At 42.4% G+C, this 17,964-nt stretch overlaps 2 protein-coding genes across 4 annotated transcripts in view; one reads left to right on the top strand and one right to left on the bottom strand.

Moving 5' to 3' along the window:
• The window catches only part of CFAP91 (cilia and flagella associated protein 91), a 29,215-nt gene extending 22,367 nt beyond the window's left edge, over positions 1-6,848 (top strand). Inside the window, exons 15-18 of one of the 2 annotated variants that reach the window (XM_035140435.3) lie at positions 1,425-1,573; positions 2,489-2,580; positions 3,838-4,131; positions 5,766-6,848. In XM_035140435.3, coding sequence (XP_034996326.1) covers positions 1,425-1,573; positions 2,489-2,580; positions 3,838-4,130 — 534 coding nt within the window. In that variant the 3' untranslated portion in view covers position 4,131; positions 5,766-6,848. Of the gene's footprint in view, positions 1-1,424; positions 1,574-2,488; positions 2,581-3,837; positions 4,132-5,465 lie in introns of both variants that reach the window. The other variant, XM_035140433.3, reaches the window with a different exon arrangement.
• GSK3B (glycogen synthase kinase 3 beta) overlaps positions 6,837-17,964 on the bottom strand; it is a 60,550-nt gene continuing 49,422 nt past the window's right edge. Inside the window, exons 10-11 of one of the 2 annotated variants that reach the window (XM_035140439.3) lie at positions 16,524-16,622; positions 6,837-11,968 (exon numbers count right to left, since the gene is read on the bottom strand). In XM_035140439.3, the coding sequence (XP_034996330.1) occupies positions 11,901-11,968; positions 16,524-16,622 (167 nt within the window). In that variant the 3' untranslated portion in view covers positions 6,837-11,900. The remainder of the gene's footprint in view (positions 11,969-16,523; positions 16,623-17,964) is intronic. The other variant, XM_035140437.3, reaches the window with a different exon arrangement.

Consider the following 17,964-nt stretch of genomic DNA (forward strand, 5'->3'; position numbering starts at 1 on the left):
GACCTCCGGGTATAGGGCGGTATATAAATTCAATAAATAATCATAATAATAATGTCTAGATTCTGTCACACATTCCATACTTTGGAGTAAACGCTGACCATTCTGCGTACCTGAAAGCTGATCCTTTGGCTGAACATATATGTGCTAAACTAAATCTGCAGGTAGATCACTTAGCCACAAAAATGCAAAAGCAAGCTTCGTGTTATTTATTCTTATATCTTACCCTTCCTCCCAAAGGAGCTTGGGTTGGCTGGCAATGACCATTAGGCCGAGTGAGGCAAATTCTTCAGGTGGGGAGCAGCAGTGGCAGCTCCCAGCTAACTCCTTCCGAGCCTTCCCCCCCTCAACATTTTCCTCTGTTGAAGGGCAGAACTAGGTAAGCTATACAGCCTGTCCGAAGGCCCCTAAACTAGTCTGCCACCTCGTGTGCAGAGAAGGAGCCTATCCCATTGCGTATGTTGAAGTGAGCTTGTGTGTGTTAGAAATGAAGGACCGCCACCATCTTGGCCTCAGGTAGCAAACATATTGGACTGGCTATAGGAAAATGATAGTTGGAATCGCGTCAATCCCTTCCACAATAGAGCCCTTTAGTGCTGCAGAGGCTTTTCCACAATAAATTGGAATTGGGATTAAAACTGTGATTCTACACAGCATTTAATCTAGTGCTATTTTAACTAGAAATGCCTCCCCCCCCCCCGCTGGCCAAGATCTTCTGCAATGTCTACTCAGAAGAATGTTCCATTCAGCAGTTATTGGCAACTTAAAAGTATATTGCTTGCCAGTCAGCTGTTCTTGTTGCTTCCAGTTGACCCTGGGGCTGGCAGATTTTTGAGAAATTTATTTTTGAGAACAGCCCGTGAATTGACACATGACAATTTCTTTGCGGTGCGGGACTGGTCTTTTATCACCAGCTAAAAAGGGGAAGAGATCAGTAGCTAAAGAATCTCTCCCTCGCCCCTCCAAGAAATAAACTGAAGGTTATTTAATGGGAAATTATACACTAATCCATCAGCCAGAATCAATAAAACAGGTGCAACCAGCAAAGTGAATGTGTTTCATTTAAAGGTACGAGATGTGAAAAGCCTTAATAGCACCCTCCACACCTTTGGACAGGCACCTAATACAATTGCATTGTATGATTTAAAAGTCACTACAAAATGTGTGTGTTTTTAGGGGGGTTGCAGAATAGGGGGCATGAAATGCAGAAAATACTGGAAGTGTACAATTTGGAAACCATCATTTGCACGCACTGTAAAAGGGTATACAAAGGTATACAAAGGTATACAAAGGGTATACAAAGGTCCTAGTGTGGAAGCACCAAATCTATATAAATGATCTATATAAATGATCTATATAAATGATTTGTGCGCACTCATCATATGAGATGGTGCTAAGAAGGAAATTCTGCTCGGGGCTATTTCCAGGTTGTTACGGTGCACCAGAGTACAGTTGACTCCTACCTCGAAGATGTCATCCTGGAGAGCATGGAGACTACAGCTGACGAACAAGCTAGAGAAGAGATTCAAAGAGTGGCTGTGGAAGTCAACGACATCGCTTATGAAATGGAAACACGGTATGGTATAGATTCTCAAGGGAACAGCAGCATGTATCGCAATATAAAGTATTGTGGCACCTTAAAGTCTTAACCATTTTTGTGCAGGTTCGTATCCTGCCGACTGCATGCAAAGTGTAATATTTTGGTCCCCTGCGGATTGCTCAGTTGGTAGATTTTATTGTGGCATAAAGGTTTGTGGACTAGAGCCCATTTTGCCAATAAAGTGCACTCTTACACTTCATAAAAGTATATGTCACAGTAAATCTGTTTGTTCTTTGAGGTGCCACAAGACACTCTCCTGATGTTGCAACAGACTAATTCAGCTATCTGCGTGAGAGATGCTGTGACACTTAAAGCCTAGCAGATGCTTAAAAAACAGATTTGAAAGGGCCATCTAACCTAGGAAGAAGCTAGATTCAAAAAGTATTTCACTGTGAGTGTGATGTGAACAGCAGTTCTCCGCGCCCACCTGTGCTTTTTGTGCCATATTGCAAACTTTTAAAGTTTGTGTATATTCATTCCTACAGAGTTGTTCAAACTCGGGCATGTAGCTACTATATATTTTATTATATATATATTTTTTTCACACCAGCGAGATGACTCTCCTTCCTCCATTTGCCCTAGATCCTGCATTGCTCCTGTATTCTGAAAGATAGCAAACACAGGTCCTTCCATTCCCCTGGAGTAGCACCCACCCTGATCATTGTGTGGAAGTGAGGTATTACCCTGCTCCTGTTGCATATGGTCTTATGCCCCCTTCCCATCATGTAGGAGGTGTCCTCACTGACAAAACGTGCACAAATAATACTGTTTCTCTTAAAAAAACAAAAACCTCCTGATGTGAAACAAAAAAGAGCAGAGGAATTGGGAGGAGAGAGGGAATGAAGATAATGACAAAAATATAACCTTTTGTACAAATGATCTCCTCTTTAGTCGAACACACCTTCAGTCCGAAGAAATTGTGGCTGAGCTGGTTTATAGTTTCCTCATCCCTGAAGTGAGGAGAATGGCCATCAAGGAGAAAGGTAGGAAGTGTGGACAGCTTGTTTATCTCCTGAGATTACTTATGTCTTAAAAAGGGATGTGGGTGGCGCTGTGGTCTAAACCACTGAGCCTCTTGGGCTTATCGATCAGAAGGTTGGCGATTCAAATCCTCGCAACAGAGTGAGCTCCTGTTGCTCTGTCTCAGCTCCTGCCAACCTAGGAGTTCGAAAGCACACCAGTGCAAGTAGATAAATAGGTACCACTGCGGTGGGAAGGTAAATGGCATTTCCGTGCACTCTGGTTTCTGTCACGGTGTCCCGTTGTGCCAGAAGCAGTTTAGTCATGCTGGCCACGTGTCCCAGAAAGCTGTCTGCGGACAAACGCCGGCTCCCTCGGCCTGAAAGTGAGATGAGCGCCACAAGCCCATAGTCACCTTTGACTGGACTTAACCGTCCAGGGGCCCTTTACCTTTACCTTTGTGTCTTACCATAAATTTTGGATATGGTTTTTTTCTTCTTTTAAAATAAAAGGCTCGCTCATGCTATAGCAGGGGCCAGCAAACTTTTCCAGCAGGGGGCCGGTCCACTGTCCTTCAGACCTTGTGGTGGCCGGACTATATTTTGAAGGGGGAAAAAATGAACGAATTCCTATGCCCCACAAATAACCCAGAGATGCATTTTAAATAAAAGGACACATTCTACTCATGTAAAAACATGCTTATTCCCGGACCATCCGCGGGCCGGATTTAGAAGATGATAGGGCCGCATTCAGCCCCCGGGCCTTAGTTTGGGGACTCCTGTGCTATAGTGTGAGCCTTTCCATGATTGCCCCCTTCCTCCACTACCTAGAGGGTAGTGGGGAATTCCTGTATATGAGCGTCCTCTGCCTTTGTCATTTTTAATTATTTTCCTCTTATTCCTTTGAGATCTCCTTTGCATAGCTCTCTGCCGCCTTTAGAAGGCCCTCCCCTGGAGGCCTCTGTTTCTTCAAATTTAATCCAGGGTGCATCTTCCCATCCTTGTGCTGAAATGAGTGTGGGAGCCAGGTCTGGAAGAATTTTATTTCTGTGTCACAGGAGTCTCTCAAAGGGTGGACTTGGTGAGCCATCTGAGTCTCTGCTGGTGATGTTAGCAGCTCTTGCTTTCCAGAGTTTTCCTATGTTTTGGAAGACTATGGCTGACTTAGCTGAGCGGAGGCTGGCCCCTTGGTCAGGAAGTTTCTCTTACACACCTGTCTCCTGCCCAATTCACCATTCTCATCGTTGGCCTCCCTTGGATCTACCACTTTCTCCCGCACAGTGAGGCAGTCCCAGAGAAAGCACATTAACGCAGCTCATCAGATCATTCATGGGACTACAGAGGCCGCTGTGGGACAGCTCTTTGAGCTCCAACTGGCAACTGGTGTCGAACTTTCTCAGCTAGCAATCCCAAGTGCTGAAGAACCGCCTTCGGCAACAGCTGAGGAACAAGGAGCTCCCGAGCCCCATGAGCCGCGTGAGCCACAGATTCCAGACAGTCAAACAGAGCCTGAAATGCCACCTGAAGGTGATGGTACAGACCCCTCAGGCAGTGAAGAAACGGAAAAGAAATAAGGTATGCTTAGAATTGTGTTCCTTTCCAGTCCTGCTCATTAGGCATTATGGCCCCCCCTATGCACAACAAGCCCCCATCCTGGGGCTTTGGGGGGGGGTTGGTTTCAGGGAAGCTTTGGCCTTTGTTTGTAGCCATCACTTGAATTGTTTGCTTTTCTCTGTTCCATCAGGCATTATGAGAGATGCCGCAATGGGGGGTGGGGGGTGGGGCCTTTTCTCGGTGGTTGCCAGTACAGTACTTGCCTGGCAATTTTTTTCTTGCCCATTTTCAGAGTGATACCCCCACCTCATTTGGTCAAAGAACTTTTTAGTTTCTTACCCAGGGGTAAGAAAGCTTGCCCTGGACTCCAGTGAAGTCTCAAAAATTCTGAAATAGTGTGGAAAACGGTTGTCCTTTGAATGGATATGTAGCCTGTTTCTATGCCTGTTGGCTCAGTCCTACTGTGGTCAATGGAGCTTACTTGCAGGAAAGAATGTAAAGGATTAGTTGTCATTACGTAGTTAATATGAAGCTCACCCTTGGGTTGGATTTTTAACAGATTTTGTGAGAACTATTTGATCAGGGTTGCAGATGTTTCCAAGAGAATTCAGCTGTTGCAGGTTGAGAACTGTATATTCCTGTGTATAAGACTACTTTTTAACCCAGGAAAATCTTCTCAAAAGTTGGGGGTCGTCCTATACGCCGGGTTGTATTTCTTATACGGCAAGTATATCCCAAACTCTATATTTTAACTGGAAAAGTTGGGGGTCGTCTTATACACCGGAATATACTGTATTTTTTATTAAGTTTGCGTTTGTGTGTCTCTGTGTATCGGTACAGTCTAATTGGGCCATAAATCTGATATTTATAGTATTACAGTGGACCCTCCGGATACTAACTTAATTTGTTCCGGGGGTCCGTTCACACCCCAAAAATTACGTAGAGGTGTGCTTCTGCGCATGCACACGTGGCAAAAACCCGGAAGTATACACTTGCGGGTTTGCCGTGGCCGTAACCTTAAGATTCCATATATGACTGTATAGGGCAGGCATAGGCAACCTTGGCTCTCCAGATGTTTTGGAACTACAACTCCCATGATCCCTAGCTAACAGGGCCAGTGGACAGGGATCATGGAAGTTGTAGTTCCAAAACATCTGGAGAGCCAAGGTTGCCTATGCCTGGTATAGGGATTCTTTAGGAGAAATAGGATGAAGTTTCATTGATGAGGTGTTTTCATGTTTAAGACCCATTATGCAAACTTTTGCACATTATTTCATAATGAAGTGTATTTTTTACAATGTGTTTTACAATTCTCATTATTCATTGCTGATGGTTTGTATATATTGCTTTTCTAGTTGCCTGAGGAACCACCAAAAGAAGCACCTCAGTCTAATATGCACCTCTGAGGTCTCCCCCCCTTTTGCATTGGTGCCCTTTCTAAAATCTCTTTGTATTTACCATATCAAACAAATCGAGAGCAACAGCAGAATAATTTTTTCAATCTTTTCATAGACTGCAGAGGTAAAATCTTGAAATCGAATTGGCAGCAAGAAAAATAAAAGTTTTGCAAGAAAAGCAGAACAATTAAAGAAAAAACATACATTTGCCAGCACGAAGCTTAGGGTTAGGGGTTTTTTTGTTTTTGTTTTTTGCAGCTATGGGGGAAAGACAGCACACAAGAGAGTTTGGAAGTCTGGTATCTTCTCGTCATAGAATAAATCACACCCAACCACCAAAACTCTGGAACTGGAGGGAAGGTCTTGCAGAGAAGCCCTACAACCTCTCTTTGTCTCCTCTTCAAGCTCCAGCAGCCTTGGAAAGACTTGGGCAAAGGAAACGAGAGAGAGAGAGGCAAGCAAGAAAGGAATCTGCAGAAGGAGGGATGCTCTTGTGAAAGACAGAACAAGAATAGGGCACACAAGAAGAGACCAAGTAAAGCAAGTCAGGGCTGGAACATATTGCTGTCCTGTCATCTTCCAGCTTTGGTCCAAGGAATGACTGGGTTGACACTGGGACAGTTGCTCATAGAGGACAGGGGCCATTTCCTGAAGATAGGGCATAGGAAGGTAAGACTAGTCCAAGCTCCTAGGCATGACCAGCTCAGGGTAGCAGGGCACAAGGCACAGCAAAAAGGCTGCTTGTCAACACCCTGGAAAGCTCACAATGGCTTGCCATGACACACTCAGGGACAACTGCTGAAGCTTTGAGGCTCCCTAAAGGTAGGCTGGCAGGCACCTTTAACCTCCCACACCATGGGAGTTTCTGTTCTTTCGAAGGACCATCGCCCTGTTCTTATAACCATGGGCTGCTGTGCTGTGCATTGAGGGATGAAATGGTTGAGTGTCCTTTGAGTTGGAGGAGTCCACACCTTTTGCCCTAGATGGTCTACGAACAAGGAGTAACACCTCCTCCTAATGCATCCGTTCTCCAAATCTGCCTGTGAGCCAGATGGAGGATATGGGCAAAGAATGCAACAGTTGTGGGAGAGCCAGGGCAAACAGAAGGGGGGCAGGGCTGGGAAGGTTAAGCAATAGGGAGAAAATCAGAAGCAATCAGAGGCTGCCACCTCCCTCCCCCAACACAGACTCTTGTTACTGGCTATCTAGGAACTGAAAACGGGAAGTGCCAGCCTCCCAGGAGGACTTCGACCATCTTCCCACAACTTCTGCTCTGCCCTACCCCAACCTGGCTGTCGCTTGTATGATTAATAAAAATGAAGAGGAGTCTTTTTTGCAATATATTTTTTTAATTTATTGAAGCAGTAGTCACATGACCTTGCATCTAGCCTTTTAGTATAGTAACAGAATAGATCTGACCAGTCATTCGGCTTGAAAAAGAAATTTTCTTTTGCGCAAACAGACATCACATTGAATACATACATTATCCAGGACTGAAACCCAGCTGAGATAGCAACGTGCCGATTCGTTGGAGGAACAGCCCCACAAGACATGGTTATTATAAACTCTTCACACCGTCACCAGATTTACTCAGGGGCTCAAATAAAGGAAGTGCATTATATGTCCTAGCACATCTTGCAGATAAAGTAGGGTCATCTATGATGATAACTGTAAAAGGGTTCCTCTTCCTTTCCATCAAATCAAATGGTTTGGTGGAAGACAGAAGCTGTTATCTCTTGCAAAAGTATCACAGATTAATACAGACCATTTAAGAAAACATGCTAGCTCCCTGTGTTTATATAAAGAGTCAAACCCACCTTTTGGGCAGGGTGAGGAACAGTTCTGGAAAAAGGTGAATAGGAGCAGAAGAAGAGACTTTTAATGGAAGTGGTATACAGAAAAGTTCAAGAGTTTTGAAATAAAGACCACACACTTTGTATTTTTAAATTTCATGTCCAGGCTAACCTACTTTTTATTTAATGCAAATTACAGTACCAGTTAACTATTTCCGAACCAAGTCACACAGAACAAAATGTATTTACAAAGGAGCAGAAGGGAGAAGGCAAAATAATAAAACATTAAGCATACTCTCCACAAAAAAGTTTATATTTAAAATGAAAAAATTAATCAGTCACAGAGGCATTCAAGTAGTAATAATGTTATACATGTTTTGCTTCTTCTTTGAATCAAGACAGCTTTGTACGTGTATGCAATAGTTTGTATACAACCCACAGTCCATTATATATAGATTTTAGATTTTCTGTTTTTAAGATGGAAGTGATCACGGTAATTGTGTGCACAAGCCCAAGTGATGTATCAGCAACATAGTAACAAACGCAAATTTTACAGGCAAGCATATTATTTATATATATAAATGCTCATTTATATATATAAATTGTTTTTTTCCAAAAAAAACCCCAAGAACAAACAACACAAGGAAGGAAAATATGTATCTCAAGCTAACCCTTTAGGTACAAGTCTTTATTACGCCTTTTCATTTTGCTTTTATTGCCTTGTCACAAATGAAGCAAGAAATTAGCCTCTATAGAAATATTGGTAATTCAAAGGCTTTCTGATGTATACACCTGGCAAATGTAGGTCCTGGGCTACATACTAAACTGTGCTTTTCATTACTGGCTTTAACCTCTAGTGGCTGGGATTTACAATAGGTAATAGTTTATTGGTAGCATTTCTTAAGAAGCATTACTAATCTGGGAACATTTCAAATTAACACTAATTACGGACATTCACCATCACTTGGCTTATTTATAAAAGGAAGTATATGCTTAAATATCAGTTAGTTGACTTCAGAGTAATCTTTATTGATTTCACACACCCCTTTGTTTAAATGAAGGTACTTCAAAATTAAGATAGTGTCTTGATTGACTTTCAGCTGGGGGACACAGAATATTGTTAATGCCATCTCAGGGACATGCACAGTTGCAATGCAGACAAAGGATAGATCAAGAGACCATTAAGGTACTTCATTTAAAAACAAGCCACACAAACAGACTTCTGAGTGGACTGTCAGAAACAAAATGCTATCACTGACCTTTGTGTCACCAGAAAAAGTGCAGCCTCTGCCTTACTGGAATGAACACAAGATGATTACAAAAAGACAAAAAGCCAAAAACAAAACAGCAACCTTTGGTTTGATAAAAAGTTCAGCATTTTGCCATCAAAGAGAATCTCACGTGGAATACTAACAAGGTCAAACACACAAGTGAGCAAAGTTTTCAAAGCAAGGCCTTTGTGCTGGGCACAGAAATTAAGGTCAACTTCAAAATGACTTTCATAAGAAAATAAAACTTCAGGGTGAGAGGGAGGGCAAGTGATAATCTACAACTACAGACTCTCAATACCACAGATAAATCTACGGCCAAAAAAAGCAGAAAGGATGTGTGAGTGAGATCCCAATTCTTCCACCCCACTGCTGCCCCCACCCCCATTCCATGACAGCTTCTTTGCAAAGCCCTATTTTGCCTCTACAGAAACAAAGACTAAACTAAAGCTTCTAGAAGCTGTTGCCTACAAGTAGCTCTTGACAAACGTGCTGGGAAAAGACGAGCAAAATGTAAACTTGCCACTTAGATGCCAAGATAGCAAACATAAAATGAAACCGGTCACTGCTATTGTGGGGTAAGGGAGAGAAACTTTTAAACACCTACAAACAAAGCCATGGTTTGAAGTAAAAAAAAAATCGAATGAATTTTCTTTTTAATTATACTACTGACATGAAATAACTCAAAGAAGGGAAACAAAGATTTCCATGTGTGAGACATCTGGTACAAAAAAAGGAATAAAATAAAATAAAAAGATTATGGAAGCAAAGGCACTCCAAACTATATAGATATACTATACATCGCTAGAGTTATTGTTACAATAATACAGGCCGGTTATCTACTGTACAGAGTTAGAACTATATGGCTTTAAAAAGCTCGTCTACATTTTGTCTGATTATTAAAACAGATTTAACTGCCCTGAATGGTAACGTTTTGCTCATTAACAGCAGTTCCTGGGTCCACATATTTACATACAAAGCAATACAACTCAAAATTTTAAGAACAACTAATGTACAAACTTGAATTTGGTGAGGAGCTTTTGTCTTGTTTATTTACAAAAATGGTATTGAAACACCTGGATCTAGATTTGTATAAAATTTTGTCTGCAGTCCCGCCATGATCCTTGAGAAAATAAAACCATCAGGATCTCAGTTTACACATACTGACACACACACATACACACACACACAATTTTTTAAAAAAATTATTAACGCTTTTCATTCTTCTTCCCTGCTAGCATCAAACTAACAGAAAGTAATGCAAATCCTAAGACACCATCTCTCTTCTGAGCCTGGACTGTCCTGCTCTCATGACTGCAAATCGAGTTTTCTCTATGTCATCCTCCTGCTTGTTCAAGTGTCTCAAGAGCTCTGATCGTGAGGGCCGTAAATCAACATGGAAGACACCTATAGGCTCCTTTCCTGCAGCAAGATCCCCTTCCAGGATTCTCATTTATAGAAAACTGGGGTATTTAAATATGGGTTCCATACCCATTCCCCTTGAAGCTATTTTAATAACAATGTATCTGAACTTTCTATTCATCCTTTTTTAAGACAGCCAAACAGCTCCCTCCTTTGACAAGCACCTTTAATCAGATTAGACTTTGTATCCCTCTCATACCCAGCTTCATAAACATGGGAACAAAGAGGAAAGAGGAGGCCCTGAGCCCTGTTGCCTTCGAGTGGCTGCATTTGCATAATGCTGAGTTTCCCCAGGGCCAAATCAGCAAATCACGTTTCAAAAGATTCAACAATGAAATAAACCCACACAAGCACCAAGATGACTGAGATTCATTTGAATGAGTGTAAGGCTAGGTGAGCACATCTCTCAATCCAAGTAGAAAGCTAGAACGTAAAGAGCCTGTCTCGGTTACTACGGCAGCAATGGCATTCCTTCTCGCAACTTCCCTAACACCTTTCAAGAAGTATTGCTTTCACTTCAAAAACAGAGAGACTTGACTTTTTGCCACTACAAAATAACCCAGAACACAGACACTAGAAACAGGCATTTCTGCTTCAGTCAGACCAATTATAGATTAAAAAATAAAAAGCAGCACTGTATCTATGTATATATTTATAATATATATATATGTATATGTATATGTGCATATATACACACACACTTAGCTTTCTATAAGTCAGCAAGAGCAAGTAAACTGATTTGTCTACTTATTAATATACTACCATTGTGAAAGCATCACAACAGCAACTGTGGAAGATCAATAAATAAAGATTAGAAAGAAGGGAGCTTTAAAAAAAAAGAGAGAGGTGAAATTAAATACAAATTCTAGATTTGGATTTTAGAATCACCTAAAAATAATGTGTTGATTTGAAAGCTCCAATTGCAATGGAAGTTTACGTCCATTCACGTTACAACCCCTGGCATTGTTTTCCTGTTTGCTTCTTTGAGAAAGAAGCCAGTTTAGAGTTTAAAAAAGAAGGTGGGCAAGGTGCAGAAGTACCTCTCCACTGGTTTCCTGTCTGTTTTCTGCACCTGGAGGGATAGGTACACTTGCTCCCACCTGTTGAAGAATGCAAGTGACTGACTATGGCCTCTTTTGTGCTTTACAGAACCTGTAATGTTCAGGGATCTTTAAGGTAGGTGAATGAGCATTTTTCATTCAAGCCGATAGTCTGTGTGTGTATATGTAACATACATATCTGCAGAATTCTCCAATGCTAGAACAGAATTTAAGATCAAGATTTGCCCTTAAGCTTTATCCATACAGCAATTGCCCCACCCCACCCCATCCCCGGCTTTGGCAATTCAGTGTATTTTAGACCTCACATTTTGCTTCCTCCTCATCCCAACTCAAAGATAGTTAAGGTCTCCTGTGTATGTTATTCATGGTGAGCAACTCCTGCTAAGCTCCCAACCAAATTCAAGTTGTGCACTACACCAAAAGTTGAAACTTCACTTAAAAATACAAGGCTTAAAAAAAGGAGCTTCAGCAGAATGAGGGTTCTCCTTTCTGTTGTGGGAGGGCATGAGATAAGATTCCTGATTCTAAAGTACACAACAGCAATTGTTTGAAATTAGAAGATTGTCATGGGAAGAGACTGGTGTGTTCTATTGCTCCACTTCCCCTCTTCCCACCCCACCTATTCCCCTGCCCCAAAGGGCCCGCAGAGTGAGCACACAATGAAACTGGTTTGAATTTCTATTTTACAAGGTTAAATAAGAACAACAATAATAAAAAAAAAATCGAACACTATAATGAACAGGGTTTTTTCCTCTTTTTAAATTTTCTTTCCAAATGTGACCAGCGTTGCTGAGCAAGACTCAAAATTACTGGCGATTGTTCCTGTACAGGTTGCTGCTTGTGACCAGTTCAGGTGGAGTTGGAGGCTGATGCTGAAGCTACATTATTGGTCTGAACTCGATCTCCTGCATTGGCATCTGCAAACACCGCAAAAGAAAGCAAAGACATGGGTTAAATATTGGAAACTTGCTGCTTGCGGGCAAGCCTCTTAAGCCAGTTGTGGCAAGGGGAGAGACACCTGAATGTCAGCTAGAAATTGGGTACTTTTTAAAAGGACCTGTTTGGTACCTGAAAAACAATAGAGACCTCTTCTGGCAGGAGAGTTACAAGTGTGTAGAGGAGCAGACATAAGCCTCACCTCAACCCCCAATGTTTGCTGGCTCCTTTTCGATATGAAGTCCCTGAACAAGGCTTCCGCTTCCATATTATCAGGAATCCTGGTAAGGTAGGGATCCTGATCCTGTGGAGGCTTCTACAGTGGTGCCTCGCTTAACGAATGCCCTGCTTAATGAAATTTCCGCTTAACGAAAGGATTTTTCGAGCGGAGCTTGCCTCGCTAGACGAATGCATTTTACGAAAAATTCGTCTAGCGAATCATGGTTTCCCATAGGAATGCATTGAAATTCAATTAACGCGTTCCTATGGGCAAAAAAAATTTCAAAAAAATTTCAATGCATTCCTATGGGATTCGCTAGACGAATTTTTTCGCTATAAGAAAAGACCCGTGGAACGAATTAATTTCGTCTAGCGAGGCACCACTGTAATTGTATTTGGTAGAACATGTGCAACAGCTCAGCAAAGGTCTGAGAGAAGCTTGTGCTATTGGGATATTGGGAGGGTTGTTTGCACTTTTAATCCTTGTGAGTTCCAGCAAACACGCAAAGAGGGCTAAGGCATAGATCAGACTATTTGGTTCAACTACAGCTGGACATGCCCCCAAAGTCATGGCTCTGGGAAAGCAATAGCAGGGCCTGATGCCAAGAACAGGTTTCACATGTCATACACTGAAGGGTTCGGAAAGCAGGGGGAAAAAAATCTCTGCCCCTTTTCTCATGAACACAGCTAGCAAATTGTGAGGTACTGATAAATCAAGAGGAACCAAGCAATATAGGAAGGCAACGGTGGCAGTATGTTACAAGCCATGATCTCTGGCTATTATTTGGGGCAGTTCCTCGCATAAAACCCATTCGACTAATAAACCTTCGCCAACCATGGTTTTTTACCAAATAGCTGAGGTTTAGGCCTCATATACACAACATCTTTTTATTGATGGAACAGGTCTTAAAACGCTTGATTGATAAACAGAAACAAATAAACAGGATGCTAAGAGGTGACACTATTCAATTCTACGGAGTTAGAAAAGTATTGGGAGCTCGCTATGCTCGTTTTCCTCAACTCCTTTCTCTCCTGAATTCAGTAGACAATAAAAACAGGGTTCGGAAAAAAGAAATAAAAAGATTTAGTTATCGAAAAAGGCTGTCACAATTCCTATTCAAAAGTATAGGATACAGCTGTGTGAGTCCATAATGAAACACAGCAAGAGGAAAAGGATGTGTGGTCTATAATTAAGAAGGGTTTCATGGTGCAAATGAAAACAATTACAAAAAAAAATCAAAAAGAAAAATGTTGGACTGCAATAAATTGAGACACTCGCATAGAACTGTAGTACCTGATGAGCTGCTCTGTTTGGTAGCTATTGCTATCTAAAAAAAGTGGGAGAGGTAGCAATGCTGTGAAGTTTACTGTGATAGGGACTTGGTGAGCCATCTTTACAGAAGACAATAGCTCTGTCGGTACCCAAATTCTCATTCTCATTCTCTGATTGGTGCTACTAAAAAGAAAGAAGCACTCCAGAGGAGTGGGGAATTCACTGTCTGCTGGATGGTGTAGTTCTCCTAAAGTCTACAATGGGAAAGCTTTATTTTGCTTGAAACATACCCTGTTTCTCATATTTTAAGACATACCCATAAAATAAGCCATAGCAGGATCTTTAAGCATTCAAGGAATATAAGCCATACCCCGAAAATAAGACATAGTGATAGGCGTAGCAGCAATGCCGGCCACGGCAGGAGGAGGAGGAAAAAAATAAGACATCCCTTGAAAATAAGCCATAGTGTGTTTTTTTGAGGAAAAAATAAATATAAGACATGTCTTATAATATGAGAAACACGGTATGCATTATGTGCTGTTGGGGCTCTGCTTTTGTTCTGCTAAATTGCAGTTGCAGAGGAGCGCTGCTCCCCCACTATTTAGCAAAGAAAAACCAAGCACTTATGTACATCGCAAGTTCTGCTTGGCATTCACAAAACCTGCTGTCATTGCAGGAGTATTTGGGAGAACTTCATTACCAACAGACATCACCTTCTTTTCCTCTTCTAGCAACAAGGACAGCTGTTGCTGCCCTCTGGTCACGAAGAGTCGGACATGACTAAACGACTAAACAACAACAAAAACAACAAAATGCCCTTTTATGCATCAAATCAATGACACTGCAAGATTGGGAATCCTGTATGTAGTTCTGGTTACTCACTCATTTTTATTTCTAACTTGGGTTTTGAGTTGGCTGGTATCCATTTTATTTTCCCTCTCTTATTCATCTGACCTAGGTATAGATTGGACGACACAATCTAGGAATGTGGTATTCATCACATTTGCCCTGTTCTGAAGTTAGTGCTGCTTAATCTAGCTCTGCTGCTGGACACTGAAGTAGCATTCAGGAACTTGCAGTATTTTTTACCAGCTGTTTTCCTTCTTCATGAGAGATGACCTGGCACATCTCAGTCCAAGCAGGGTCATGTAAGGAGATGAGGTCCTTCAGGTACCCTGGACTCAAGCTGTATAGGGCTTTATAGATCATAACCAGTAACGGACTGGTACCCAGTGGAGCTGCTGTGACAGTGTTTCTATTCTCCCTGTAATTAGCTCCAGTGAGCAAACTGGCTGCAGCATCTTGGATCAGCTGAAGTTTCCAAACACTTTTCAAAGGCCGCCCCACACACAGCTCACTGCATGAATCCAAACAGGATGTAACTAAGGCATCATGGCCAGGGCAGACATCTCCAGCAACAGGAACAGTGCACTAGTTTTAAATGTGCTCCTGGCCACTGCCTAAACCTGGCCACCTGGGGTTAAGGGCTCAATCCATGAGTACTCCCAAGCTGCAAACCTGAATCCCTATTCCCTGATCTGCCTTTCAACTGACCATGACCGTCAAATTGTTCACCCTCCTCCAGTATGTTACTAACACCAAACACCAAAACAGCTTCGCCATATTTAGATGGAAAGGAGAGATGGAATGGTGGCAGCAGCCCCCCAGAAACTCTGGACCTCTCCTAGCGGCATCCTGCAAATGTTAAATAACATTGGGGCAGGACAGACCCTGAGGGGCACCTCAGGTTAACAGCCGGGGCATCAAACAGAAGATCCACAGCACCACCTTCCCTAGGATTAAAAGGCTCAGGAGTAGCATACCTCAAGGACTGCCTCTCTCCTTATGTACCTACCAGGGCCCTATCATCCTCTGAGGCCCTTCTTCGTGCACCTCCTCAAGAGGCTCCAGAGGGTGGCAACACGAGAACAGGCCTTTTCTGCAATGGCTCCCCCTTTGCGGAATTCTCTCCCCAGGGAGGTTTGGCTGGCACCTTCTTTATACACCTTTAGGTGCCAGGCGACAATGTTCCTCTTTAACCAGGCCTTTGGCTGATTGACATCTGATACCCTTTTAAATGTGTTGTGGAAGGGGGGGATTATTAGGTTGTCTTTGCTCTTATTTTTGTTATGTATTTTGTGTTTTTTACATTGTGATTTTATGTTGTGAACCGCCCTGAGATCTACGGATATAGGGAGGTATACATGTACAATAAATAAATAAATAAATAAATAATCACAGTAAGATTATACGGCCACCGTAAAACAGTGCCTCCAAATTCCACCCCAGTGAGGTGTCCCACAGAGAAACCATGGTCAATGGTATCAAAAGCCACTGAGAAGTCCAGGAGAACCAATTCCTGCTGTAGGTCATCCACTAACACAGCCAATGCTGTTTCTGTCCCATAATCATGGCTGGAGCCAGTATTAAACGGATATAGATGATCTGTCTCATTCAGAAACGCTTGGAGCCAAGAAGCTGCCACACACTCCAGCACCTTGCCCAAGAATAGAATATTGGAGACTGGCCAGTCGTTATCCAAAACAGTGGGGTTCAGGGAGGGCTTTTTCAGCAGAGGTCTTATCACTGCCTCTTTTAAGGCAGGTTGCAACCCTCCTTGCTGAAACATGTTCAATCGCCACCCTTACCCACTTGAGTTAGTCTTCCTCAGCTGCTTTCATGAACCAGGAAGGGCAAGGGTCTTGCACACATGTGGTAGCCCTCACCTCTCTGAGAAACCTGTCCCCATCCTCAGGCTGCACTATCCCAGTATCTGATTCTGCCCAACTTGCGGTTTTTTAAGTATGGGTGTTGCAGAATGCTGATGAAATTGGAAATCTGGAGTGGAAATGACTGGTGTTCCCTTATTCACCCCATGTCTGAAATGGAAATCAATCTAGCAAACAAAATTGGTATTGGCCTCCCCCCCCCCCAGTTCGCAAACAAGATATGATCTGTAACTGATGACACACAGTGTTTGGTGGGGTGGGGTGGGGGAATAGTTTAGCAAGGAAAAAACGTGGCAGGCATGAAGAAAGTCTCACCTGAGGCTGCTGGAACATTTGTCGGGGTTGAAGCAGCTGCTTGATTCCGAGCATGAGCAGGTATGAGGGTCGAAGCCAGAGATGGATTACTTGACAGTTCTAAAAGGAAGTTGGAGAAAAGTATTTACAGCCAGCCCATAGGGAACCTCTGCCAGCAGGTTCACAGTGTTTCCTATCACACATCAGCCACATGGCAATGTGTCGCTAAGAATCTATGATTCTAACGTGCTTTCCCAGACTTGGAAACTGCTCAGACAACTTCATTGGGGAAAGACTGTCATCCTTTGCATGTCCTTTTCCGTTGAAAAGGTATTTCTTTGCCATGATGTCTGCCAAATCGCCTATATTGCATTTCTTTTAATTTAAATTTCCCCCTTGTTGTTTTTGTACGGACTCTGTATTTGTGCATTTCTACACCCACACATCCTGCTCTTGGAACTGTGAGCTATTTAAAACAAGCAAGCAAAATGATTAGTACGATTACACCACCACATCACACCAATAATGCTGAAGGGAAGTGAGTATGAACTATATTGAAGCAGCTGGTATTATATTGCAATCACTCTACCTTCCGAAAAGAAACTGTCGTTATTAGTACTATTTCAGCTAGAGTACAAAAATGAACTGCTACAGACATGCCCTTGGAATATGAGTTTCAAAAAGAGTATTATAGTTGCTTAGTGACTTCTTGCGACTGCATTCTTAACATCCTCCACTGTGGCTAGGACTGCCTATTGCCAGCTATGTCTGGTACCCCAACTATAGGTTTAGATGTTTGTTGGTAGAAAAGGGTCTGCCCTGGAGAAGGGCGCTTTGGTTTCTTTCTAATGGCAGCCTCTTGCACATTGTGCAGTGTTGCTCTGGAGAGCTCCTTGTCAATGGAGACACTTGGTTGGGGAGAGTGCTGCTACTTCAGAGGGGAAGCTAAGATATACCATGTATGAGGAGGATACCCATGTGTGTGCTGATCTGAATCCTGGCCATAAAACTGCCCTGTTCTTGAAAGGAAGTGCAGGCTTGTCTAAATGAGGGTTGATTTAGACATGCTGTTGTATCTACATGGGTTTTCACAGAGGGTTGAAAATGGTGAGGAAAGTGTACAGATGACACTCATACGTTTTTATTTATGCAGGCAGTTTGGTTAGATGGCCCTTGTGGTCCCTTCCAACTGTACAATTCTATGAGATCACCCAGAAGAGTGCTGCTAGTTGTCACCTGTGTTACAGAGGCCTGGCTGGCTTCAACTAAAAGTGCTTAATATTACCAGCCCCATGCTGTGGAACATTGCTCCAAAAGAAATTTGGCAGCTGCCCTCACTTTTCACTTTCAGGTGTCTCTTGAATACCTTTTTATACTGACAGGCCTTTACAAAAAGTAAAAATATAGCAAAAATGTAATTTAAAACTTAGTAATTTGCATTTTCATATCAATATATTTTTCC

Source organism: Zootoca vivipara, chromosome 15, assembly GCF_965207765.1.
Source record: "Zootoca vivipara chromosome 15, rZooViv2.hap1.1, whole genome shotgun sequence".
Classification (NCBI taxonomy): Eukaryota; Metazoa; Chordata; class Lepidosauria; order Squamata; family Lacertidae; genus Zootoca; species Zootoca vivipara.